General features: G+C 36.7%; 1 protein-coding gene across 6 annotated transcripts; it reads left to right on the plus strand.

Moving 5' to 3' along the window:
- Positions 1-291: 291 nt before the first annotated feature.
- On the plus strand, positions 292-12,664 carry LOC122212884 (RNA-binding motif protein, X chromosome-like). Of its 6 annotated transcripts, none has more exons than XM_042926866.1 (9): positions 292-392; positions 1,623-1,741; positions 2,203-2,309; positions 4,331-4,550; positions 6,175-6,327; positions 9,242-9,356; positions 10,441-10,566; positions 10,641-10,729; positions 11,485-12,664. In XM_042926866.1, exons 2-9 carry the CDS (start codon positions 1,633-1,635, stop codon positions 11,787-11,789), a joined length of 1,224 nt encoding a protein of 407 aa, XP_042782800.1. In that variant the 5' UTR covers positions 292-392; positions 1,623-1,632; the 3' UTR covers positions 11,790-12,664. The 6 variants fall into 6 exon arrangements, with proteins under 6 accessions (XP_042782800.1, XP_042782804.1, XP_042782799.1 ...); XM_042926865.1 differs by having other exon boundaries at positions 312-392; positions 1,606-1,741; positions 9,242-9,352; positions 10,440-10,566; XM_042926869.1 differs by having other exon boundaries at positions 312-392; positions 1,606-1,741; positions 4,331-4,505.
- The last annotated feature ends 11,456 nt before the right edge of the window (positions 12,665-24,120 follow it).

Here is a 24,120-nt window from a genome sequence, read left to right on the forward strand (position 1 = left end):
CTTCCCGCACTGAAAAATACTAAACTTAACGACCTTTGACAGTGTGTTGTCAATACATGAGACAATGATAAATTCTGGATAGTTGATAGTAAAATTTGGTTCTTTCTTTACCTGGATTACTTTAATGTAACTGGAGAAAGTAAATAATAAAGCGGAGGTACGGAACACATTTAGTTGCTCAACCTGCTTACACGCTTTTTCCTCGCGAGCTTCTCAGCTCACTCCCCCTCCACTTTGTAAAGTTTCCGCATTCCCGACTTCCTCCGCGCCTCATCATCCGGGTTCCTTCACCTCGTTAAATTGGTCGCGCAGTTGCTCTCAGCCGTTAGTTTAGCTAGTGGTCGCTGAGGTAGCGGGTTAAACTGCGCTTGTGGAAAATAGGAGCTGAAAAGGTAAGGATTTCGGGATTTTAGGGACAATGGGTGGTTTTATACCTCAGGAAAAATAGCCCATAGCAATATCTTTTCATGTAAATTGATAAACTGTGGTAATTCCAACTTTGTTTTTTCTGTCAGGTTTTTCAGTAAGTCTTAATTGATAAATTAAGTGTAAATATATGTGTACATAGAACATTTAGAGGAGTTAGGTTTCAAAGTATTTACTGGAAGGTAGTCTTGCTTTTGTTCCTCTTGGCAATGTGTTCCTGGGGCCGCGGTGGAAAGTCCGTGAAGTTCCCGGATTTTGTCCGTGAACTATCTGTATGGGTTAAAAACGAAGGGATATTGGGGTTAGGACGAGATGTACGGACCCATTTACTTCGGCAAAGACAGCCCTTTTTAATGGCCTTGTGTACAACCTTTGCTGTTTCTCTTCGCTTTTTTCAGTTCTGTGAAGGCGGGTCGTCATGCATTGTTTGTCGGACGGCGGGGCGCCATTTTGATCAATGTGCACTTTTTTTTCTTAACGGTTTATCTGACGCGTGAGGTGTTAACTGAAAAATAAAGGCACAATATTTAATTACTGTGATTATAAACTTATGATTTACTAATCAGATGTCAAAATGTTGATCCACCTGATAGGAACTGTCAAATTTTTAATAGCCAGTTTAATTTAAATCACACAATTGCTTCAGTATTTGCTAAAGTTTTATTATGTTTAGTCACAGATTAATTTGCATTTCAGAAGGCTTTAATTCTGACCCTACTTTATGACTTAGCATTCTGAAAATATCTTAAACAAATTACTGTAAATAAAGAGTGATATATAAACAAAATAAATGAGAATAGATTCAGGGGGAGAAGTCCAGAATAAGTTTAAGGTATTGAGGTATACTTAAAAGTTAGATGTTAACTGTTGTATACAGATACACATTTGTTATTGTTGAAAGTGACACATTTTGCTTTTTAAAAAGTGAAACCATAGTATAGCCAAAGGAACTACAGTAGTCTTACCACTATAAGTTTTTATGAAATATCTGTAGATAAGCAGAGTTTGTCTGAAGTTGGTGTTCATTTTGCTGTTTAGGTCACAAGTTTCATTTTTCTTGTAAGTAAAAAGCAAAATAGAGCTTTTGTAGGGTACGTACGTAACTTGAATTTTTCATACGCTGTGTGATCAGATTTTATCTTTTTGACTTATAATTTATTGTTTGTAATGTATATGTAGATAATGTTTTTAACTAGTTACAGCAAAATGATGGAGGCTGATCGGCCTGGGAAGCTGTTTATAGGAGGCCTCAATATGGAGACTAATGAAAAGACTCTTGAAGTTGTATTTGGGAAATATGGTCCCGTAGTGGAAGGTAATTCTTAGAACTAGCATATGTAAATATTCAAAGTAAATGTATATAACTGAACAGCTATGCAAAAATTCTTTTTCTGTCTTAAAGCTTATCTGAACACTTTTTCTTATATTTATGTTTCATATTGGGAAAGTACTTAGAACAGTGAACAAAGTAAGAGACATTTAAGAGGCTCTTACTATTGAGAATGGAAAACAAGGAACAGTAATAAGTTTAGCATTGAAATGTGATGATAGGCTAACTATAGAGTTCTTCACTGTTGCTTTTTAGATTAATCATAATGATTTAAATGGAAAGTTTTTAACATAACTTTCTGAAGGTGGTTAACTATTACATCCAGAACATTAATTAAATTAAAAGAAGACGTAAACAAAAATTGTCAAAGTGTTGATTAGTAGCTTTGAAAAGAGTAAGAAAAATTTTATGTAACATTAAATTTAAAAGTTTTATATGCATTACAGTTATTTTGATGAAGGATCGGGAAACAAATAAGTCCAGAGGCTTTGCTTTTATCACTTTTGAGAGCCCTGCTGATGCTAAGGATGCTGCCAAAGATATGAATGGAAAGGTAAAACACTACTTTGATAATTTTCTAGCTCTGTTCTTCATTGAATAATATTTCTAGATTCTGTTTTCCTAATTTTTAAAAGGTGGCATAATTACACATAGGACAAAATTATTGTCATTCTTCCTTTTTGTCCTATAAGTCCTGCAGAGTGGTTGGAAGAAATGACATGAATATAAGCTTGAGCAATATCTGTGAACCTATTTCCAAACTAGTAATGCAGTGTAAGAATAAAACTTAAAACTGTAAAACAAACCTACATAAACAAAATTACAGTAGAAATATGTTCCTCTTCATAAAAAAGCTATTGAAATTCATGGAAGATTTCTATACCATAAAAGCCTAGAAAGAGGAGTGCAGAAGATTAATTCCTATTACTTGGGAAAATAATCCTTAAAAATTAATAGTTGAGCAGGATCTTTACAGTCAAATTAGATGATGATGTCTTTAAGACAGTTATGAGTAAACTAGTAAAGTGGTTATAAAAATAATTCACTCTTAACCCATATCTAATATTGCTCTTCTTTTCTTAGTATGTTTTTATTCTATACTCAGTGATTTTTGTAAAATGGCTACTTTGATCGTTTATGTTTGCCTGCATTGTAGGAATTGTATTTGGCCAAGGATTTTGTATTGTGTACAGAGGTAAATGAAACTTACTTAGAATATTTTATAATCATTACTTTGATATCTGGTTTTTAAGCATAAGAACATGGGGTTTGTATGGAAGTTATTCTTAAATTCTTTCATTCACCAGGCATTTTATTGAGTCCCAGCCATTGATAATGCAACTAATGGTTACAAATAAGATAATATATTTTTTTGTATACCAAGTTAAAAGATAGGAAATGTATAAATAAAAATAAAGTGTAAATATAATTATTTTCTTGTACACAAAAACATTAGAAAAAATAGGTAATTTAGTTAGTGCTTGCAGGGGGAGTTGACAATGAGTTGACATGAAGATAAACAGATGTTAGCTGAATCCTGCATTTTGTGAAGGAAGCAGCCCTGCATAAATTGTGGAAAATATTTTGGACCTAGAAACAGCAATGGAGTCCGTAAGGTGGAATTGCTAGTTGTGGCTGTTTAGATGGGCTAGGGCCCAATGAAGTCTCAGTAGGAATTTAGGACCTAAGATTCTTTTTGAAAAACAATATAAAATACCAGAATATTTTATGTGCAACAGTCATTTTTTTAATGTTTATTTTGAGAGAATTGGGGAGGTGCAGAGTTGGGTGCTTAACTGACAGAGATACCCAGGCTTCTCTGTGTGGAACAATTATTAAAAATTACGTTTTTAAAAATAGTTTGGGTCTGTGTAAAAGGTAAACCATTCTGAAATTTCTGAGAGTTTACAAAATTTAAGTAGTCCTGAAAAAGGAGAGTATGAAGTACTACATTAAAACGGTGTGTTTTAGGGACATAATTAAAACAAAACTGAGTTAAGAACTGGGTATGACAAAACATATTAAAGACCAAATAAGTGTACTGTTAAAGAAAAGTAAAGGAAACTATTAGGTAAGTAAATATAGCTACACTGTATTGGCAAATGTTCATTTTTAACAACAAATAACAGAAATATAGAATATAAATAGTCATTTTGAATAAACACTAGTAACTTGTTTTCTAAGTGACATACGCAATTGTTTTACATCTCTTTGGGACACTGGAAAATTTAAATGGTAGAAATAATAAAAATGAAATGAGCTATATGGTAGAAAATGTGTATTTTCATGAAATGTGAGAGCTATTAATTTTTAAATACTGGATGAAATGCCAAGAGTTTTAAAAAATATATATGTACTTGTGTATTGAATGGCTTCATGGAGGGAAGTTATTTGTCAAATGTCTCATATTTGGCAAGTGAAGAGACTGGTCAATAAAATACATGCTTTTGGGGAACAAAACCCATTGATCTTTAAGTTGATTTTAGTTTCAGTAGTTACTGGATTTGTAAAATTTGTTCATTTGTTAAACTTAAATTGGTTTAATGTTATGGTTATTATACTTAATCTTTTTAGTCGTTGGATGGAAAAGCAATTAAAGTAGAGCAAGCCAACAAACCATCTTTTGAAAGTGGTGGTAGACAGAAACCACCACCTCCTCCAAGAAGCAGAGGCCATTCAAGAAGTGCAAGATGTGGAAGAGGAGGAAGTGGGGGAGTGAGAGTGCGTCCCTCACATGGAGGACACTTGGGTAATGTTTTAAAATACAAGGATGCAACCATAGAACTGGAAAACAGTAAGTTTGAATGTATGGAATTCAGTTTTTATTTACATCTTTTATGAGATGGATGAACTGTTAGATTCATCAGATGAAGAATTAACATTAGTAATAAATGCTAAGGGTTTATAGTTTTAAAAAATGATTGAAATAGGTAATGTGCAAAAAATAATCTTGCAGTGAAATGGGATAGATACCAAACTAAATTTAGTTTGTTTTAGCAGTATTACCAATTATTTCTAGTCAAATCAACAATTTTTCCTCAGTACTCATTTTTATTGATTGTATGTTTTTATAGAAGTTAAGATTGGTTGTTCATAACAGTGACTGGCTGGCTCTGTTTGTAGAGCATGGGACTTTTAATCTTGGGGCTGTGAGGTTGAGCCCCATGTTGGCCATAGAGCTTAGATAAAAAAAATTGTTGGCTTATATTTGAAAATCCATCTTTTCTTTATTGTGGAAGTTATTTCATTGCATCACAAAAATATTGGGGAATCTTTACAAATACGCAAGAGAAAATAAAATCACTCAAAATACATGTTTCATGCATAATACTTCATATTTCAGGATTAACCTTGCAGTATTGTTTTCCATGTGTGCATGTGCAAACATCTATGCAAATCTCTTCATTTTGAAAGAAGGGTTTTCTTCCTTGGTTTTTTGTAGAAAAAACAACAACTTGGATTTGGGAAAATATAGGAAATACTATAGAGCTTTTTTTAGATTTTTGAAGATGGGTTTATTCAGAAAGAAATTTAAAAGCTGCTGCTTCACAAATAGTATGTACCTTTATCGTGTGTGGGAAGGATAATGAGTTACTGAAAATGGTATTTATGAACTTTTCAGAGAAATCTTTTTTATTCATTATGAAAGGGAGTCACTTCATGTACCACATAAACTTTATTTCTTCTATTAACCAGTCTTCAAATCAAACATTGGGCTTCCATTTTTCATAATTAAGTGTGATTTTTAGGAAATGGCTCCTAAAGTGGAATTGCAAGGTTTGACCCATTTAAAACACACTAAATTGATCATGATAAAATTTTAGTATTTTTGCCATGTTTCAAAAATTCATATTTTTCTTACCTATAACAATACTGGGGACTTTTTCTAGTTGAAAAGATAAACAAATGATTTTTGATGATTTAATATGTATATCTTAAACTATTAAAATTGAACAGAACATAGTTTTTTTCATTGATGTAAAATTGCTGTTATTTTGTAAGTGAACTTTAAGAATAGTATGTTAATTTACTCTCAAGATACTTCATTTTTAAAATATATTCCCCTTTTCATTTTTTAAAATAACTTTATTTATGCCTATGTGTTCTATTTTTCAAAAGCTTTCTTGACACCAGGATAATAGAGCAATTACTTACCATTTTTCTCCACTCTTTCAGTTTTCCCCAAATGTGTGTCTCTTTCATATGAATATAAAATGCTTCTTAAATTTTTCTGGGTTTTCCAAGTTGATTTTCATAAGAAGTCTTTGAACTCTATTTATGTCTTACTAGGAAACACTTTTAGTTTATACAAGATGAATGCCTAAAACAATAATATTGTGTAGTAAAGATTTTTAAACAATAATTGAAACTTGATCATTAAAAATTCTACTTACTAAAAAGATTTCATTTAAATACAGATGATCGTGAATATACTGTTAATCTCAACATGAGTTCTTCCAGGGGACCCTTTCCAGTTAAAAGAGGTTCATCTTCAAGAAGTGGAGGTCCTCCTCCAAAAAAATCTGCTCCTTCTGCCCCAGGGCGTAGCAATAGAGGGATTGGAGGAAGAGGTAAATTCTATAAATTAAAAAGGCAATAGTTTCTTATAAATGAAAATCACTTATTTTCAACTGTTTAAATTTCAAGAAGCACAGTGGAATGTGAGGAAACATATGGGGCTTATTTAGTGATCATAACCTATTTTTGGTGAGGAACTAATTGTTCAGGTTCTAACTGTAGATGCAGTAGATAATTAGCAAACATCAGTGGGGGAAATTTTGCCTTTAAGGTCCATGTTTGCTATGGAACTCTTCATTTTTCTTACAGTTCTTGTGAGCATGCTTTGATTAGCAGGCTTCTTTTTTCACATGGATTCAAGGTCAATATTTTCATGAAAATGTCCCATGAGAGAATATTTTCATGTATAGCATAGTTTGGCTATGTATTTTGATCACCTGGTTTATATTAGTTACAAACAATAACTACGAGTTATAAACAAAACAATACTTCTTTTTTTCTTTCTGAGTTTGGACCATAATGGTGTTCTGCTATACAATTTTTGCTTGAAATGTGGGTGGTGGTGGATACACACTTAACCTCAGTGTGAGTTCTTCAAAAGGATCTGTGCTAGTAATGCCCCAATGTAAAAGTTACCAGAAAGCTCAGTATTAAAGTCATAAGCTTATGTGTAAATCATTGTTTTTGTTCTGTGAGTATACGAAGAAATATGTAAGTACATAGAAGATACATTTTCTGCTACCAAGAATTCTCTCACTGGGAAGGAAATATGTTATATAAGTATTTCATCCTTAATAAATTTAGAAATTAGCTGGGAAGATACTGTACACATGGATAGTTATTTAATTTAAAAAATTAAGGCTTGATAGACTTAAAGGAGACTGACATTTTAAGTTGGGGGAATATGAAGTGCACTTAGGCATGAAGTATATAGAAGACATTAAGACTGGTGGAGACCTCAGTTATAAAATACATGGAAGACATTAAGATTGGTGGAGAGCTCATGTTTTAAATTCTTAGGTAGTAGTCCTTAGGGAATTTCAAATTACTTAAGACAAATTAAAGCAAGAGATGAGTATCATCAAATACACTAACATAATTTTGACAAGTAGGTGTAAGATTTTGGATTGAACAGAAAAGGAAGCAAGAGGGCATAGAAAACTTTTGAGTGAAGAAATAAATACCATCTTTTAATTGAGAGAAATCTGAAAACTTTAGTTCTCTTAATTTAGTATTGCTATTTAAACCTTGTTATATAGAAATTGCCATTATCATATTTACCCTTCTGAGGATCTGGTAGAACGTCAAGTGTAATTTGCTGTAATTAAGTGTATTTTGCTGTTGACAAAATACACAAGAAGCCTACACATTTCCAATGAAAGAATTAAATACTGAGCCAAAAAATAAATAAATGAAGGTTGAATTCTAGGAACTAATCATAAGAATTAATATGTGAAGAGAATATTTATGGGAGAAAGTTTTCTTATTTTGAAAAATGTACAGTACTTTCAAATTAGCCCCTAAAAAGTATTGCTAATGAAACACTAGAAATCAGTATTGCCATCATTAAAAAGACCAAGCTATCTACCAGTTGGTGTGGTAAATTAGAAAATATTGTGTATGTAAAGAGTTTGAAATGTAATACACTATGATATGATACTACTGTTGGTGTGAGTGGGATGAATTGGCAGTCAATCATTTCTCTAGCTGAAAGAAGATACATACGTACTTCAGTCAGTGAGAAGTTTGAAGGTTTTACACCTGTTCTTTGTGCTGTTAATATTCATTAGCAATTCCTATGAATGTAAAAAGAAGTAAGGGGCGTGAAATTTCTTCTAGCTAGAGCAGTTTTAATCACTGAATGATTTCATTGCATGTGAATCTTGGGTTTAAACATTGTAAGAAATACTGGCTTTGAAGGGATAGTGGAATATAGAAAGCCATGGAAAATGTTTAGGTGATACCACGAACATTTAGGAATTTAAAGAAAAACATCATTGTAAATTAGCAAAATCATAGAGGAAGCAGGGTATATTACATATGCAGGTACTACAAATTTGCAGTTGGGGGTTGTAAATAGAAAATGATTCTTAAAGCAGGAGAAGGCACGATTCTTTTAATGGAATGAAGAGATGAAATAAATAAAGGAAATGATATATAAAAGAAATGGAGAGTTTTAAATTGAACCTTAATTATGCAGTGAGCTGGCTACAGAAAAGACAATCTAGGAAACTGATGAATAATAGGATAATTATTTAATACATTAAAGTTACTTAATGCCTTTGCTGTGTTAATACTTGGGACACTGAACAAGTATTCTTGGCAGTGTTAGTATATATACACAGGTAAAAGATAAGAAAACATGGAGTATCTTGAGACCTAAAATAGTGGCTAAAAATAGCATTAAAAGACTAAGGAAAGCGTGTAGATGGAGTTTGAAAATAAATTAAAATAACTTATCCTTATAAATACTGTGTTTTTGAACAGCCATCAGAACATTTAACTAGGACTGCAGTAACAAGGTTTGAATACAAAAAGAATAGTTCGGTTGTAATGGGATCTTATAATGGAGAGTATATTGAACACTGAGAGTAAAAATAATGATTAATAGACTTTCAGGTAACCTAAACAAGAGATAGATTAAGTAAGACCATAGCAAATAGGGGAGAAAAGCTGCCAGAGGAAAATAGGCAGATTTAATCACTGAATATGTGGAAGTAGCTACAAAGTTGCTTATATTTAGAACTTTTTTTTAGCAGTTGATGGTAATTTAAAGATTATGCAAAATTTATGTATGGAGTGGAAGATATCAGAAGATAAAACATTCAAGAAATATATGTAAAGATGCAGACAAAAAATGAACATAAATATCCTAAAGGAGAAACCTGTAAGAATTGTGGAAAGAAATCCGTGTTTTGATATCATAAAAGTTACTGAGACACTTACTTCAGAATCTTTAAATTAAAGGTCCATTGTCCCATGGAAGAGAAAACTATGGAGGTCCTTCGCGCAGAGAGCCGGTCTCTTCTCGGAGAGATGACTATATGTCACCAAGAGATGATGGTTACAATACTAAAGATAGGTAAAGGGGGGGTCCCTGGGTGACTCAATAGTAGGTTAAGCATACTACTCCTGATTTCAACTCAGATCATAACTTCAGAGTTGTGAGATCAAACCCCACATTGGGCTCTGCTCTGAGTGTGTTTGAGGTTCTGTCACACTAATGTGTGCTCTTTCTTTTGCAAAAATTAACTTTTTAAAAAGGTACATAAGGGAAAACAAAGTATATAAATTGTCAATGCATTTTTTGTTGTTGAAGTTCTAACATAAAGCTAAGTATTTTTGAGTTAACAATTTAGAAATATTTAGCACATTTACAGCGTTCTATAATCACCACACTTTACCTACTTACAAAATATTTCATCATCCTACAGTAAAACCCTGTAACATTAAGGGTTGCCTGCACCCTTCCCTAGAGCCTGACAAACACCCATCTGATTCTGTCTCTGTTGATTTACCTATTCTGGATATATCATACTAATGGAATGAGACCATATGGCTTCTTTCCTCTAGCATAAGTGTTCTCCGTATTCCTCCGTATTGTAGTATGAATCCTTCTGGTTATTTTAATGGCTTATTATATTCCGTTGTGCATATAATAAATATAATCTGGGTTACTATCATCATAGTACATTTTTGAACATTGATAGTATTTCAGTACCTGTTTTCAGTTCTTTTGGGTGTATACTTAGGGGTGGAAATTCATGGTTGTGTAGTAATTCTGTTTAATTTTCTAAGGAACTAACTTTTCCCACATGGATTGTACTTACTTTGCAGTTCTGTCATTGAAGTACAAATTTGAATTTCTCAGCATTACTAACTTGATACTAAGATATTACTTGATACTAAGTTGATATTTTCCATTTTTTAAGCTATTATAGCCAACTTACTAGGTGTGAGGTAGTATTTTAATTTGTATTTTATTAGCTAATGATCAACTGAGCATCTTTTCATGTGCTTGTTGGCCATGTGTGTATCATCTTTGGAAAATAAGTGTATTCAAGGGTGCCCATTGAAAAAAGTTGTTTTCTTTTTTTTGGTCAGAGTTTTCAAATATATTCTGGGAATTAGGAATTACATTTTAACAATTTACTTGTTTATTTAAGTTATTCGAGCAGAGATTATCCAAGTTCCCGGGACACCAAGGATTATTCTCCATCACCTAGAAACTATGCATACCGTTACTATGACCATTCAAGTTCTCGGGATGAACATTACTCTAGAGGATATAGGTACTGAAAGTTTTCATTTTTATCAAATAGCTGCTTGAAAGTCTTAATTCTTACATTAATATTTTTTTATTTAGTGATCGTGATAGCTATGGTGGAGGTCGTGAGAGAGATTATTCTGAACATTCAAGTGGAGGCTCTTACAGAGAATCATACGAGAGTTACGGTACGAGTCCAGTTTTTCCTGATAAATCATAGAATTAGATTTAACAGGCAAGATTGGTATGTATATTGTTACATCTAATTCCACAAAGGGAAAACTATAGAATGATATTCTGATTAGTTTGAAGATCCTTGAATTACTTTAATAGTACATTTAAACTAACAATGCCTTTGTGGCTAAACTGACAGTCCCCTCTTATCCCTAATTAGAGAAAAAATACTTAAATACAAGGAAGGGAGGAGCGCTTGGTTTGGTTGGCTTTGTGGGCTAAATATCTAACTCTTGATTTTAGTTCAGGTTATGATCTCATGGTTCACAGCATGGGTTTGAGTTCAGGGTAGGGCACTGCACGGACAGTATGGAGCCTACTTAGGATTTTCTCTCAACCTTTGCCACTCTCTCTCTCCCCTGCATGCACATACTGTATCACAAAATAAATACACATTAAATAACAAGAAAGGGACAGTGTTCAACAGTAGAAAGCATAAGAACAGCATGAAGATCAGGATTTCAGTCCTTTTTCAGAAACTGATAGAACATTTACTTCAAGTAACCTGTTTAACCTGAAAAATACTACATTTATACTTCTTTTTAAGTTTAAAATACCTTGATTAGTGCAGCATAATATTTTCTCAGCAGAGGCAGATAAAAACCTATCTCTTCCAAATATTTAGTACTTGAACTAGAATCACAGTGCAATGATACTCTCCAAAATTGTCATGTAGTTAGTTGTTTTTACTTGGTCATTGACTTTGCAGGTAGCTCCCGTGGTGCACCACCAGCACGAGGACCTCCTCTGACTTACAGTGGAAGCAGTCGCTATGATGGTTGTAGCTGCACACGTGATGGATACGGTGGAAGTAGAGAAAGTTACTCAAGCAGCCGGAATGATGTCTATTTAAGTGGTCGTGAGCATGGTGGCAGACAGGAACGAGGGTTTCCACCTTCCATGGATAGGGTGTACCCTGCTCTTCGTGAATCATATGGTAGCTCAAGTTATGGGGGTTCCAGAGGTGGTCATGGGGGAAACCGATCTGAAAGAGGAGGCCGTAGCAAATACTAAAAATAAGTTATGTGCCAGTTTTTCTTTGTTTGTTTTTGCAAAGAGAAATTTTAAATGCTACTTTTTTCTGCTTTATTGCATTGGTTAATAAAAGAAAAATGTTACCCTTGTGGGGGCAGGCACACTTTTATTTGCCCTCCATGCATTTTTGGTAAGAAAAAAACATTCAAAGTAATTTCATAATAATATTAGTGTTAATTGAGGAATATTACAGAAGTTATTTGAAAATAGTGTCTGTATTGTTAAAACTTTTAGCATAAGTTTCCATAAAATGGTATTTCCTTTATTATTTTACTATTTAGCTATAAAAAATGTGAAAGCAAATTTGTTTGAAAGGTGAATTGCACTGTTTGCCTGAAAATTTCCTTTGTGTTGGAAATAAATGCATACAATATAAATGCATACAAAATCTGTACTCTGAAAGAAAAAAAAATGTTACTTTTGGGGAGAGGCATACATTAACTTTTCCTTCCATGATTTTTTTGGATAAGATGAAAAGCATTTTTCAAAGTAGTTTCATAATTGTTAATGTTAATTGATGAAAACTAGAGAAGTTGTTTAAATGTAATTGTCTGTATTAAGAATTTCAGAGTAAACATTTCCACTAAATGGTTATTTCCTATGTGGTTTTACTGTTGACTTAAAAAAATGAGAAAGCAAATGTGTATGGAAGGTAAATTGCATTGTTCGCCTAATTTTCTTTTTGTGTCTGAATGAATATAAATGCATATAATATAAAGTGGCATGTTCTTTTCTCCACAGCAAGCTGTGCCTGTTTTCCACGTGGGCATACTAAGCCATTTATATATTGTTTGCAAGTTTAAATGTGTAAAACAGTTTGAGAAATGGATTACAAAAGAATGTTTGCTTCATTACTTTAAAATCTTACGTATACTTTATTATTCCAAAGGAATGGTATAAGTTGAAAGAAAAATTAGATACAGGAGGAAACAAAAATACTGGAAATCAATAATTAAGTATCCATTTCCTTTCCCAGATTAAAGCAGATGACCAGAGTGGGAACAATGGTCATAAAATCAGTTTTCCACCTGTGTCAAAACTGAACCAGTTAACGTTACAGAGAGTTAAGATGATGTGAATTTTGTCAAATGCTTTCTCTGCATCTATTGAGAGGATCTTACGGTTCTTGTCCTTTCTTTTATTGATGTGATGAATCATGTTAATTGTTTTGCAGATGTTGAATCAGCCCTGCTTGGTGGTGGTGAATAATTTTTTTTTTAATGTATTGTTGGATCCGGTTAGCTAATATCTTGTTGAGAATTTTTGCATCCCTGTTCATCAGGGAAATTGGTCTGTAGTCCTCCTTTATAGTGTGGTCTCTGTCTGGTGTTGGAATCAAGGTAATGACAGCTTCATAGAGTTTGGAAGTTTTCCTTCCATTCCTGTTTTTTGGAACAGCTTCAAGAGAATAGGTGTTAACTCTTCCGTAAATGTTTGCTGGAATTCCCCCGGAAAGCTGTCTGGCCCTGGACTCTTGTTTTTTTGGCAGAGTTTTGATTACTAATTTGATTTCCTTACTGGTTATGGGGCTGTTCAAATTTTCCTTTTCTTCCTCTTACAGTTTTGGTAGTGTATATGTTTCTAGGAATTTGTCCATTTCTTCCATATTGCCCATTGTATTGGCATATAATTGCTCCTTATATTCTCTTATTGTTTGTATTTCTTCTGTGTTACAAGTTGTGATCTCTCCTCTTTTATTCTTGATTTTATTTAGTTGGGTCCTTTCCTTTTTCTTTTTGATCAAACTGGCTAGTGGCTTAATTTTGTTAATTCTTTAAAAGAACCAGCTTCTGGTTTCATTGATCTGTTCTACTGTTTTGTTTTGTTTTGTTTTCAATAGCATTAATTTCTGCTCTAATCTTTATTATTTCCTGTCTTCTGCTGGTTTTGGGTTTTATTTGCTGTTCTTTTTCCAGCTCCTTAAGGCGTAAGGTTAGATTGTGTCTCTGAGATCTTTCTTCCTTCTTTAGGAAGGCCTGGATTGCTATATAATACTACTAACTCTAAGATACATGAAAATGAAACAGAAAAGTAAAAGATTTCACATTTGCTTTTGCAAATGCAGGATTTTTTTTTACCTTAATCCTGGAATTCACTGATTGCTTTGAATAATGAAGAGGTGAACACAAAATGAGCAGCAGGAAAGATTTTATTAGAATATTAACAAAGTAGAAGGAAAGAATAGAAGGAAAGCTGCCTTTGCAGAGAGGGGGCATTTGAATATGAATACCTGTGAATATAGGAAATGGTCCATTTTTAAGGTTCTGGTCAGCACCCCTTTTGCCTGCCGCTCCTTCCTTCTCAGGCTCTGCCCTTGCTGGATAGTTCTAGGTTCTGGCTTGTCCATTCCTGATTGGCTCGACTCCATTGCATTAGAGATCAGACTATAGTCATAATGTGCATCGTGTAACACAAGTTTTATGAAAGATTGGTTTTTTTTAGATAGGTATTTTGATTTTTAAATTCCTGAGGGGAATGGGAGAGGGAGTTGGTGGTGTCTGTAACATTCTTAGAGGAACCTTATACCCAAAGGGATTTGCTTTGGTCAGACACTCCCAAAATTGTTTTGGTATGTTTTTCCCCACCCAGGGACCTCAGGTCCTAACCTTTCCTTCTCTGCCTACTGAGTCCCATGTTTTCCTACTATATTCCCCTCCACTGAACGCGTGTCTCCTAACTGCTGTTAGGAATAGGGACAGCGACCAGTCTTAACTGCTTACTGCTGAATGGGGTTGACAGAAACGGCAGGTTCAGAGGTCGATCCAGAGGTCCAAAATAATAGGGTATTTGGAATGTATGGGCTGGCATGATTTTCTTGGATGTCTTCTGGCATGTGGTGGTCCCTATGAATTGAATAGAAAAAAAGTATATTAGACCAGGAGCATCAATATTCCAAATGCAAAACCTCCTGGGGAGGAGGTCACACCAATAGAAGGGAAGACACATTGTAACCCTCCAAAAAGTCCCTGATGTGTTTGGTCATTTTTTCTAAAACTATGGTTTTTCTTCCATCTTCTGTGCTTATTCAGATCTCGTGATACTATTAGAATACTTAAGTCCTTGAACTGGTTTATGGTCCTCAATCCCCAATTTTCCCTTTGACCATCCAGTTTCCATAGGAGCAACTCTGAGGCATATTTAATTTTACCTCAAGGAAAGACATCTTTGATACACAGAATATTATAAATTTAGGCAATTGTTTATCTGTCCTGCAGCTAGCAGCACTATAGTTCTTAGTTCAGTCATAATATCCTTTTGTAGCAATTGGGTGTGGCTCTCTGGAATTATAAAAAACATTGTGAAAAGTCAAATCTCAGTGTATACACACAGGGACTGGGAGAAAATTTAGTCCTAAGTTTTCTGGAGATGCCTCTAATTAACGCTGTGTTTGGAAGGTTGGCCAGGAGTGGAAATGACAGAAAAAGACTCCAGCGTAGGAATGAAATAAACTGTTTTCCCCCATTAAATCCAGAGTTACACGCTGAGGCTCTGGGTTTCTGACCTGTAGTTGGTTCAGGGGAGCCGCCATGAAGTCTTTGGCCCCATCAGTTCCTTTCAAGGACACTGGTTACCTGAGCCCTCCAAGACTGAAGTCCTCAAGAGCATTCAGATATCCATTCACGGTCTCCACACAAGGAGCATGGACTACTTACACAGTTTTCACTTTTGTCCCCTCTGAAGACATCCTAGTTTCCAGTGCACTTAATAGCCACATAAATGGCACTTGGTGCCAGGACTTTGGGAAGTGTGGTCTGACATAGTTTGTAAGGCCATGACTAAAGCCTTAGATTTTTTCTTAAGCCTCCTTTTCTGTTCCTTATTCTCCTCTTGACCTCAGTTATAATATACTGAATTGGCTGCTCATAAGCGCCCTTCCACGGTCCCTTCCAGCCCAGATAATTTTTGCAGTTTTCTCTGAGTATCTGGGGCCAGTTGAGTGACAGGTTTGTCCTTTAGAATCAGCTTTGGGGGTGTCAAGGGAGATAACCATATGTTTTTTAAAAAGTTTTTTAATGCTAATTTTTGAGAAAGCATGAGCAGGGGAGGGAGAGAGAGAGACACACACAGAATCCAAAGCAGTCTCCAGGCTCTGAGCTGCCAGCACAGACCCCGACACGACTTGAACCCATGAATTATGAGATCATGACCTGAGCTGAGCTTAATTGAGCTACCCAGATATCAGTGGCACCTGTATATTTGATGAGAGTCTTCCTTAACGTTTCCAGGAAAGCCACCAGGTTTTCATCCTGTGTCTATAAAAGAGTGGCTTAAAATTTAGGATAACTTAAAGGTTTAACCTTAGAGCTTAATTTCTCCAAAATAAGCCTGGGAGTTGTGGCAATACCATTCCTCAGTGGGATGGTCATAGTCCCAGTTAGGATCTTGGGAAAGTAGTGCCTGGGTCCCAGTGGGAAACTAGAAGTTCCAAATAGAACTAGTCTCATAATAATATCTTATGATATCTCATCCTCCTATCTTTCTGCTGTTGCCAGAACCCTACATTTCTGTCATTAAGAGTCTGATTCAACAAAAGCAATATATCTTTCACAGTCAATTCAAAAACAATATTCTGAAAAGGCTCTATATACTCCTGCAGATCATCAGAAAATTTACCTAGATTTCTTTTTGTCTGCTTTAAATATTAGAATGAAAAAGGTACTTGTAATCTTATCATGGTGGTGCCTTTTGTGTCCCTCCTTCTGGTACTCTAGGTTCTTGTAGGAGAAACACACCTGCTACATCATAGGGAGGACCTGGATAAGATAGGCGGCATTTTAAAGTGCACATTTTAAAGTCTCGATATATACATTGAGGACCCCAGGAGAAGGGTGAGGTGGAAGACTTCCCTTCATCCTTTTCTAGATATGCTGTGGATACAGGTAATCTTATTGCTGGGTCTTGGAAAGGACTGCCAATAAGCCAGAGTTGACCTTGCATTGCATACACGTTCTGATCTCTTAAATCCCGAAAAACATTAAAGATAGGGGACTTCTCACCATTTCCCCTATATTTACAAAGCAAGTCCAATTGTATGATACTATTATTTTCATTGTTTATTACTTATCTTTGAGTAAGAGAACAAACAAGTGGGGGAGTGGCAGAGAGAGGAAGAGAAACCCAAGCAGGCTCAATTCACACTGTCAGTGCAGACCCAAGTGTGGGACTTAAGCTCACAAACAGTAAGATTATGACCTGAGCCAAGATCAGGAGTCCGATGCTTAATCAGCTGAGCCACCCATGTGCCCTTGTAGGGGGTAGTATTATAATTGATATTTCCCTCTGACACTCAGGGTTTTTTTTTCCTTCCTCCAATTTGTGTTGGAGCCAAACCTCTGTGCAAAAGAAAATGAGTCACTTTTTTCTTTAGGTTTTGTGGATCAAAATCATCCCAATTATTTAGAATGCATTCCAAAGGAGTATTGGCTGTGGTGGGGGAATTACCCATCTATAGGAAAAAGATGAAAAGGCTTCCCTTACCTCAATTTCTTATAGCTGGCCAGGAGAAGCCTCATCTCCTGACCCCAATAGTTGGCCAGGAGAAATCTCATTTCCTGGCCCCCCATTTTGGCTAGCTGTACAACTGGCAGCAAAAAGCCCCATCAGTCTTGCGAGGCGGTGGGAGTAGTAGCTCTTATCTAGGCATGACCCTTCCTCCAAGAACTGACCCATCTTCCCTGGTTTCATCTACCCCTTTGCTTCCTGCCTGCGGGACTTTAGGATATTGACTATGACCAAGCAAGACTCCCCTGGTTGCACTAATTTTAGGATGCACTAATTTTATTTTGGCCCAATAGTAAGTTGCTATAGGTCATAATAAAAACTGTTCCTCTTTACAATTACATTTCAAAATGCTGGCAAAAACCATTTTTTTGTAAGGATACAATTGAACATTGAGGGTGGGCTAAAAGGGCGTAAGCTGAGTTCTATTCCTCTGGCTTTTTCAACAGTCTCTGCATAAATATGTTCCAGCCATGTGGGTGTCCATTTTGAAGTCACTAGAGTGGGACAGGTCAGCATACAGTGGGCTAAGTGTAGCACAATGACTCCCATGTGTCCTGGTAAAAAGTCTTTGATATATCATAGTCCTCTATGTCTCATATGGCACAGGCATCATCCATTCCTGTGCTTTGCAGGAACACAAATATGAAGCATTTGGAGGCCAGCAGCAAGAGTATCGCCATCATTTCCCCCAGCTTTTAGGTCAGAAGATGGACAATTTCAATCTTAACCCCGTGTACTTTTAAAATTCATTCATTTTAATTTTAGCCCATCCTGACCACACATGACATTCCTTTCCAAAGTTTCCCTTTACAAATCTTCTATAACTTTTCTTTGCATTTACGTTTTGCCTCTAGACACTTCTCACCAAACAACCAGTCTTATTTAGAACAAAATTACTTTGTCTTTTACCTTCAACAAAAATGCATTTCTATTTCTTATATATTTCTTAAATACTTTTCTACATACAGAGCTTCTTTCCTTATTTCTATCAGTTTAACTACATTTAACAGAATTTTAACTCTTAGAAATCTTACTCTCCAGTGAAAAATAAGTAGTAATCCATTGCGAGCTGTACATTACATCAGAATTCCACAAAGCATGTTTTCCAACAGACCCAAATATCCTTGGTTTTCTTCAATAAGTCAAAAGCGCAAACTTATGTTTAGTAAGCAATGCTTTATAATATCCCATCCAGTTTGGAAAAGGCCTAAATATTCAACAAACTTAATCTACCTTATCAGCCAAGCAAAACTTTAAAGCATTGTTGCAGTGTATCAAAGACCCTTAAAGCTATCTTAACATTTAACCATTAATACTTTGAGATAAACAAAATTAACCATCATTTTAAGTCATATTTTTGCTTACAAATTGCAACAGAGATAACATGAACTTATTTGACTCTCGGTAAACCTAGGTAGAAAAATACTATATTTATTACTGATAACTCTAAATACATGTCTATCTTAATTAAACAAAGAAACTTAACATTAGTTTAAATACCAAATATGTTACACCTGTGTTCACTTAAAAGTCAACCAATTTGTTAACCATTATCAAGTTTCATCTGTGGCACCAGTGAGGAAATCTGAGGTAGGCAGTGTAACTCTAAAGGGGTGCTCTTTGCTTTTTGACAGTGAGTGGAGGAGGAGCCCATGGTGCAGGAGGCACCCCAGATGATATAGGAGGTTGTCATGCTGGCTGCACTAAGTGATGCAGAAATAGGAGGAGAGAGGTATGTAGAGGGAGGTAGAAAATGTCAGGTTTCACCAACAAGCTTGGAGGCCCATAAAAGCCTTTGTTCAGAAAGGCAGGGAAATAGACCTTGATTTTGGCTCTTTAACCCCCCACCCAATGGCTGATATTCAAATTGTAAGTTACTGTTGGGCCAAAATAAGATTAGTGGATTCTGAGACAACCAGAGAAGTCTTTCTTGGTCACAGTCCAAACACCCCAGGTAGGAAACGGAGGGGTAGGAGAAATCAGGGAAGACAAGGTAAGCTCTGCAAGGTGGGGTAACGCGTGGGTAAGAGAGACTACTACCAGCACCTTGTGAAAATGACAAGGCTTTTGGCTGCAAGTTGCATAGCCAGCCAAAGTGCAGAGCCAGGAGATGAAGTTTCTCCTGGCCAGCTGTAGGAAATTAAGATAAGGGACACTTTTTTCCCTTTTTCCTATAGATGGGTAATTCCCCAACCAAGGCCATTACTCCTTTTGAAAGCATTATGATTCATTTTCTTTTGCACAAAGGCTTGGCCCCAATACAAATTGGAGGAAGAAACCTGGTTGCCAGAGGGAAATATCAATGATATAACTATTCTACAATTGGAATTGTTTGCAAATGTGATGATAAATGGCAGAATTTCCATATGTTCATTGTTTTTCGGCCTGAAGAAAAAAGAGATACATGTAAGCAATGTAATGTGGATCCTGATTTAATGGCCACCCTTTCTGAAGTCCAGCAATCAGGAGGGGAAACAATTAATGACCTCTTGCCTGTATCCAAAAAAGACCTAGAGAAGGAGGAAGGGAAGTCTTCCACCTCAACCTCCTCCTTCAGTCCTCAATCTATATATGTATATTAAAAAACATACAATTCTGCTCCTTGTTGCCCACCTTATACAGGCCTTCCCTGTAATGTAACAGACATGTTTCCCTTACAAGAAGCTAGAATGCCAGAAAGAGAAACTTTTACACTACAAGGTTTAAGACAGATAAAAGGAGATTGGGTAAATTTTCTGATCAGGTGTTGTATAGAGGTTTTTCAAAATCCTATGTATGCTTTTGAGTTGATCTTTGTTAAATCAGACTCTTAATGAGATAGAAAAATTTGGGGTTCAATTTCTTGTCTCAGCAGCTAAGAGATATGGGGATTAGCAAGTCATCAATTACCAAGGGACTAGAGGTACTATAGAGAAATTCCAGCCCCCTACTGGAGCTCAGGAAATTCCACCCCAAGATCCTAATTGAGACAATGACCATCCCAATGGGGGATGGTATTGCTGCCACCTCCAAGCTTATATTTTGAAAAAAAATTAGGATACCTAAGTTTTAGCCCTTAAATTATGCTAAATTAGCCACTATTTTACAAATACCAAATGAGGCCCCAGTGGCCTTCTAGGGGAGGTTGGGGGAGGCTTTCATGACATATATGGCTATCTCCCCTGACAGCCCTAAAGCAGAGATGATTTTAAAGGACAAATTTATCACTTAATCAGCCCTTATTATTCAGAGGAAATGCAAAAATTGTCTGTTGTACTTGAAGGAAACTGGAGGAGCTCTTACAAGCTGCCAACTGGGTATATTACAACCAAGATAAAAACAAAACAAAAACAGGTAGAATTAAAAAAACAATCTGAGTCCTTAGTTGTCACCTTACATACCATGTCAGACCAGACTTCCTGAGGTCCTGGCCCCAAATGCCACTTATGTGGATAGGCCACTGGAAAGGAGACTGCCCTCAAAAGCAACAACAGAATTCAGAGCCCCATAAGCCATGCCACCTTTGTGGAAACAATTACTTGAAGCCTGAGTGCCCTCGAGGACCTCCATCCCCAAGGGCTCAGTTAACCAGTGTCCCTGGAAGGGACTGAGGGGTCTGGGGCTCTTTGGAGTGGTTCTCAGAACCAACTGTCTATTGGAAGCCTGGACCCTCTAGTAACTCTGGAAAACTCGGGTTACTAGCATGTCGGATCACTTCCTAATTGATAATGGAGCCATATATTATGTTGTCTTTTCCACTCCAGGCCAACTATCCAAATGCAGCATAATGATTGGAAGCATTTCTGGAAAACTTGTAACTAAACTTTCTCTCAGCCCCTGGGATGTATATGGAAACCTAATTTTTTCTCATTCTTTCCTGATAATTCCAGAGAGCTTTATCCCTTTGCTAAAAGGGACATTATAACTAATTGGAGACTACAGTGCTGCTAACTCCAGGACAGATAAACAATTATGTCAGTTTTGGAGAATTACTGGATATTGTAGGCTGTGGATACCAGGGTTCAGAAATTAACTCTCACACTGTATCAATTATTAAAGGAGACTCAATCCCATCTATTCTCCCAAGGAAATAAACTGGGGTCTAACTAATGGACACTGGCTCCAGTGACTCCAGCCCTTGGGATGGTTACAAACAGAGCAGGAGAAATTTCTATTATTGAGCTCAAATACCTGAAAGATCATTCAAGTACTGCATCAGGCCTTTTATAAGATATGGTAAACGGCTGCCTTAACTCTTTCTCTAATAGGAACAAATCAACAAACAGAGGCAAAAATTAGCAGACTCATGGAAATCTTGGAGCAACATATGGAACTGGACATCCTGGCTCCTCTCTTTAGCTGGTCCTGTCTTAATGCTTTTCATAGCCCTCCAGTTTGGTCCTTGTATTCTTAATATGCCAATAGAGTTTATTTCCTCTCATTAAGAAGCTATAACGTTCCATATGATGCTCCATCTGGACCATTCTAGCTGTTGCTACTCTCATTTGGAGAGTACAAAGAACCCTAGCTGTCTCACACTCCCTTTCAATGTCCCTGTCCAGCAGGAAGAAGCCAGAACAGTTTTTGCCCCTCCTCCATGGCAGCAAAGGATTCCCTGGCTTCCACAAACTGATTTCCCTAAGTCTCCTACATCAGATTGAGAATCAGGAGGGGTGAATGAGGAGGAAAGCTGGTAAACAGAAATAAAAAGAGGAGTCAGATGTATGAAGTCGGATACTCCCCTTGCATGATTTTGGCTTCTGCAATCTTGCCTGTCTCTTGCATCAGTCAGAAGTCAGAACAAGTAGCTTGACTATACTAGCCCCTGGAAGTGCATTATGTATAAAGGACCAGTAAAACCTGAGCCAGATGCTCAGCCATTGGAGGTGACTTCACTGAGTGGCAGTGGTGTGAAATAAACAGTCTTTCTGATTCCACAAGTGCTTGTGGGTTGTCTCTTCCTGGGCACCAAGTATTTGCTGTAACAATCGTAAATGCTGAATGAAAATTCATAACCAGACCTGAAAGACTTATCCCCTTTAAGTTTTTTTAGGAAAATAATTTAATATGGTGAATAGTTAAATTCATTTATAATGTAGAGAATATGAAACATCAAGTAGAAATGTATTTAAATTTGAGTTCTATTTTAGTTCTATTTAGTTCTTTTTAAAAAAGCTTTCTCTATACATCTTATGGGAATAATATTGCTGCATTATTTTTGAGTCAGTGATACATACAGTTTATGTTAGTTGGCTTATGAAAAATGGCAAACATAAAATACCTAACTGAAAAAACTCAAGTTGGAAGTGTTAAATAATTATGTCCTGTTATTGACTGTGGTCATTAAAACTGGTTTCTGATCTTAAAGCATATTAAATTGTCTTCAGAAACTGTATTGAAAATGCCACACCAGGGAGTTTCCAGTATCGGATTCAAAGTGCATCCTTTTTTGTAGGTGATAAATATAATACCAGAGAATACTAGATTCTAATATCTCATAAATATGTGTCTTTTAATGGAGCTGAGGGTTGTTGGGGAGGAAGAAATTTAATGTCCCCTTCAAGATCCTTCAGTCCTTATGGTTGTTGCTTTAAATTCTCCACCAGGCATGTTACTTACATCTGCTGGGGTTCGATCTCTGGCTGTGACCTTATCTTGTTGTTTCTTTGGGGATGAATTCCTTCTCCTTGGCACTTTGTCTAGGTCTCTGTCTTCTTCTCTGTGTTAGAAAAGCCTGATATGTTTCCTGTGCCCACAGTGCCCACGGTGCCCACACAGTGAGACTAAAGGCTTTATGAAGAACCAGTCATACAGTGTGCAGGACTTCATGCTTCAGGGAATGTCTGTGGTGTATGCTTGGTGTGCTCTGCTGCTCTGCTGTGGCTGCTCTATCCCTCAGGCCAGTCATCTGCAGATGCTCTCTTTACCTGCAGTGGACAGTGTTGGGTCCTTGGCCAGAGTGGGGTAAGTTTTTAAGCAGGCATGGTAAAAGAGACCTGATGCTAGTTCCACTAGAACTGAAGTCCTGCACAACTCAATGGTCGGTACACGTGGGGTGTGGGGGATGTGTGCTGGTCTTCTGGGGGAGGCGCCCCCTGCACTGGCTTCTATGCACAGAAGCGGTGCCAGCAGAGTGCAGGGGGGCAGGACTCGGTGTTAGCAGGTCAGGCATCCACTGTGTGGGCACTGTGCTATTTACTGAAGTGGCTTATGGTGGGGGCGGGGGGACAGAAATGGGACCTAGCCAGGTCCCTTGTTTCTGGAGAGAGGAGTTCATGCTTATGCTCTCAGGGAAGTCCCCCCGAAGAAGAGTGAATACTTTCCCCTCATGTGTCTAGGTGTCTTTCAGATTGCTGTTTTCTGTCTATTCCGCGTTACTTGCCGGCCCAGAGGAGCACAGTGCATTTGGGGTTTACCCCAGCCAGCTCTGCTGACTTCTAAACTTCCAAACTTCAGGGTCCTGGTGTTGGGGAGATTGGCACCGGTCCTCTGGGAAAGGTTCTCGCTGTGCTGCGACAGATGCAGGTTTGGTACAGAAGGGCAGTCACACCAGAGCACAAGGGTGTGGGATTTGGAGCAAGCCTGCTGTGCAGTGTTGTGGTTAGCTGCCCTGAGGATGTGTCTCTGCACCTCCGCTCAGGAGCAGAGGAAATGGTGCCCACCAGCTCCTCTGTCTCCACAGAGGCAATGCCACGCCTCACAGATGTGTTCCAAAACAAACCAGCAGTCTCTCCCTGCCCACTGAGGTGATCCTTAGAACATGCCATCTGCCCAGAAGTTGTTTGCCTGTCTTCTCTCCAGGAGTAGGGCACCGTCCTCAGATCTCCAT

This window comes from Panthera leo (assembly GCF_018350215.1).
Source record: "Panthera leo isolate Ple1 chromosome Y unlocalized genomic scaffold, P.leo_Ple1_pat1.1 chrY_random_Un_scaffold_86, whole genome shotgun sequence".
In the NCBI taxonomy this organism is placed as follows: Eukaryota; Metazoa; Chordata; class Mammalia; order Carnivora; family Felidae; genus Panthera; species Panthera leo.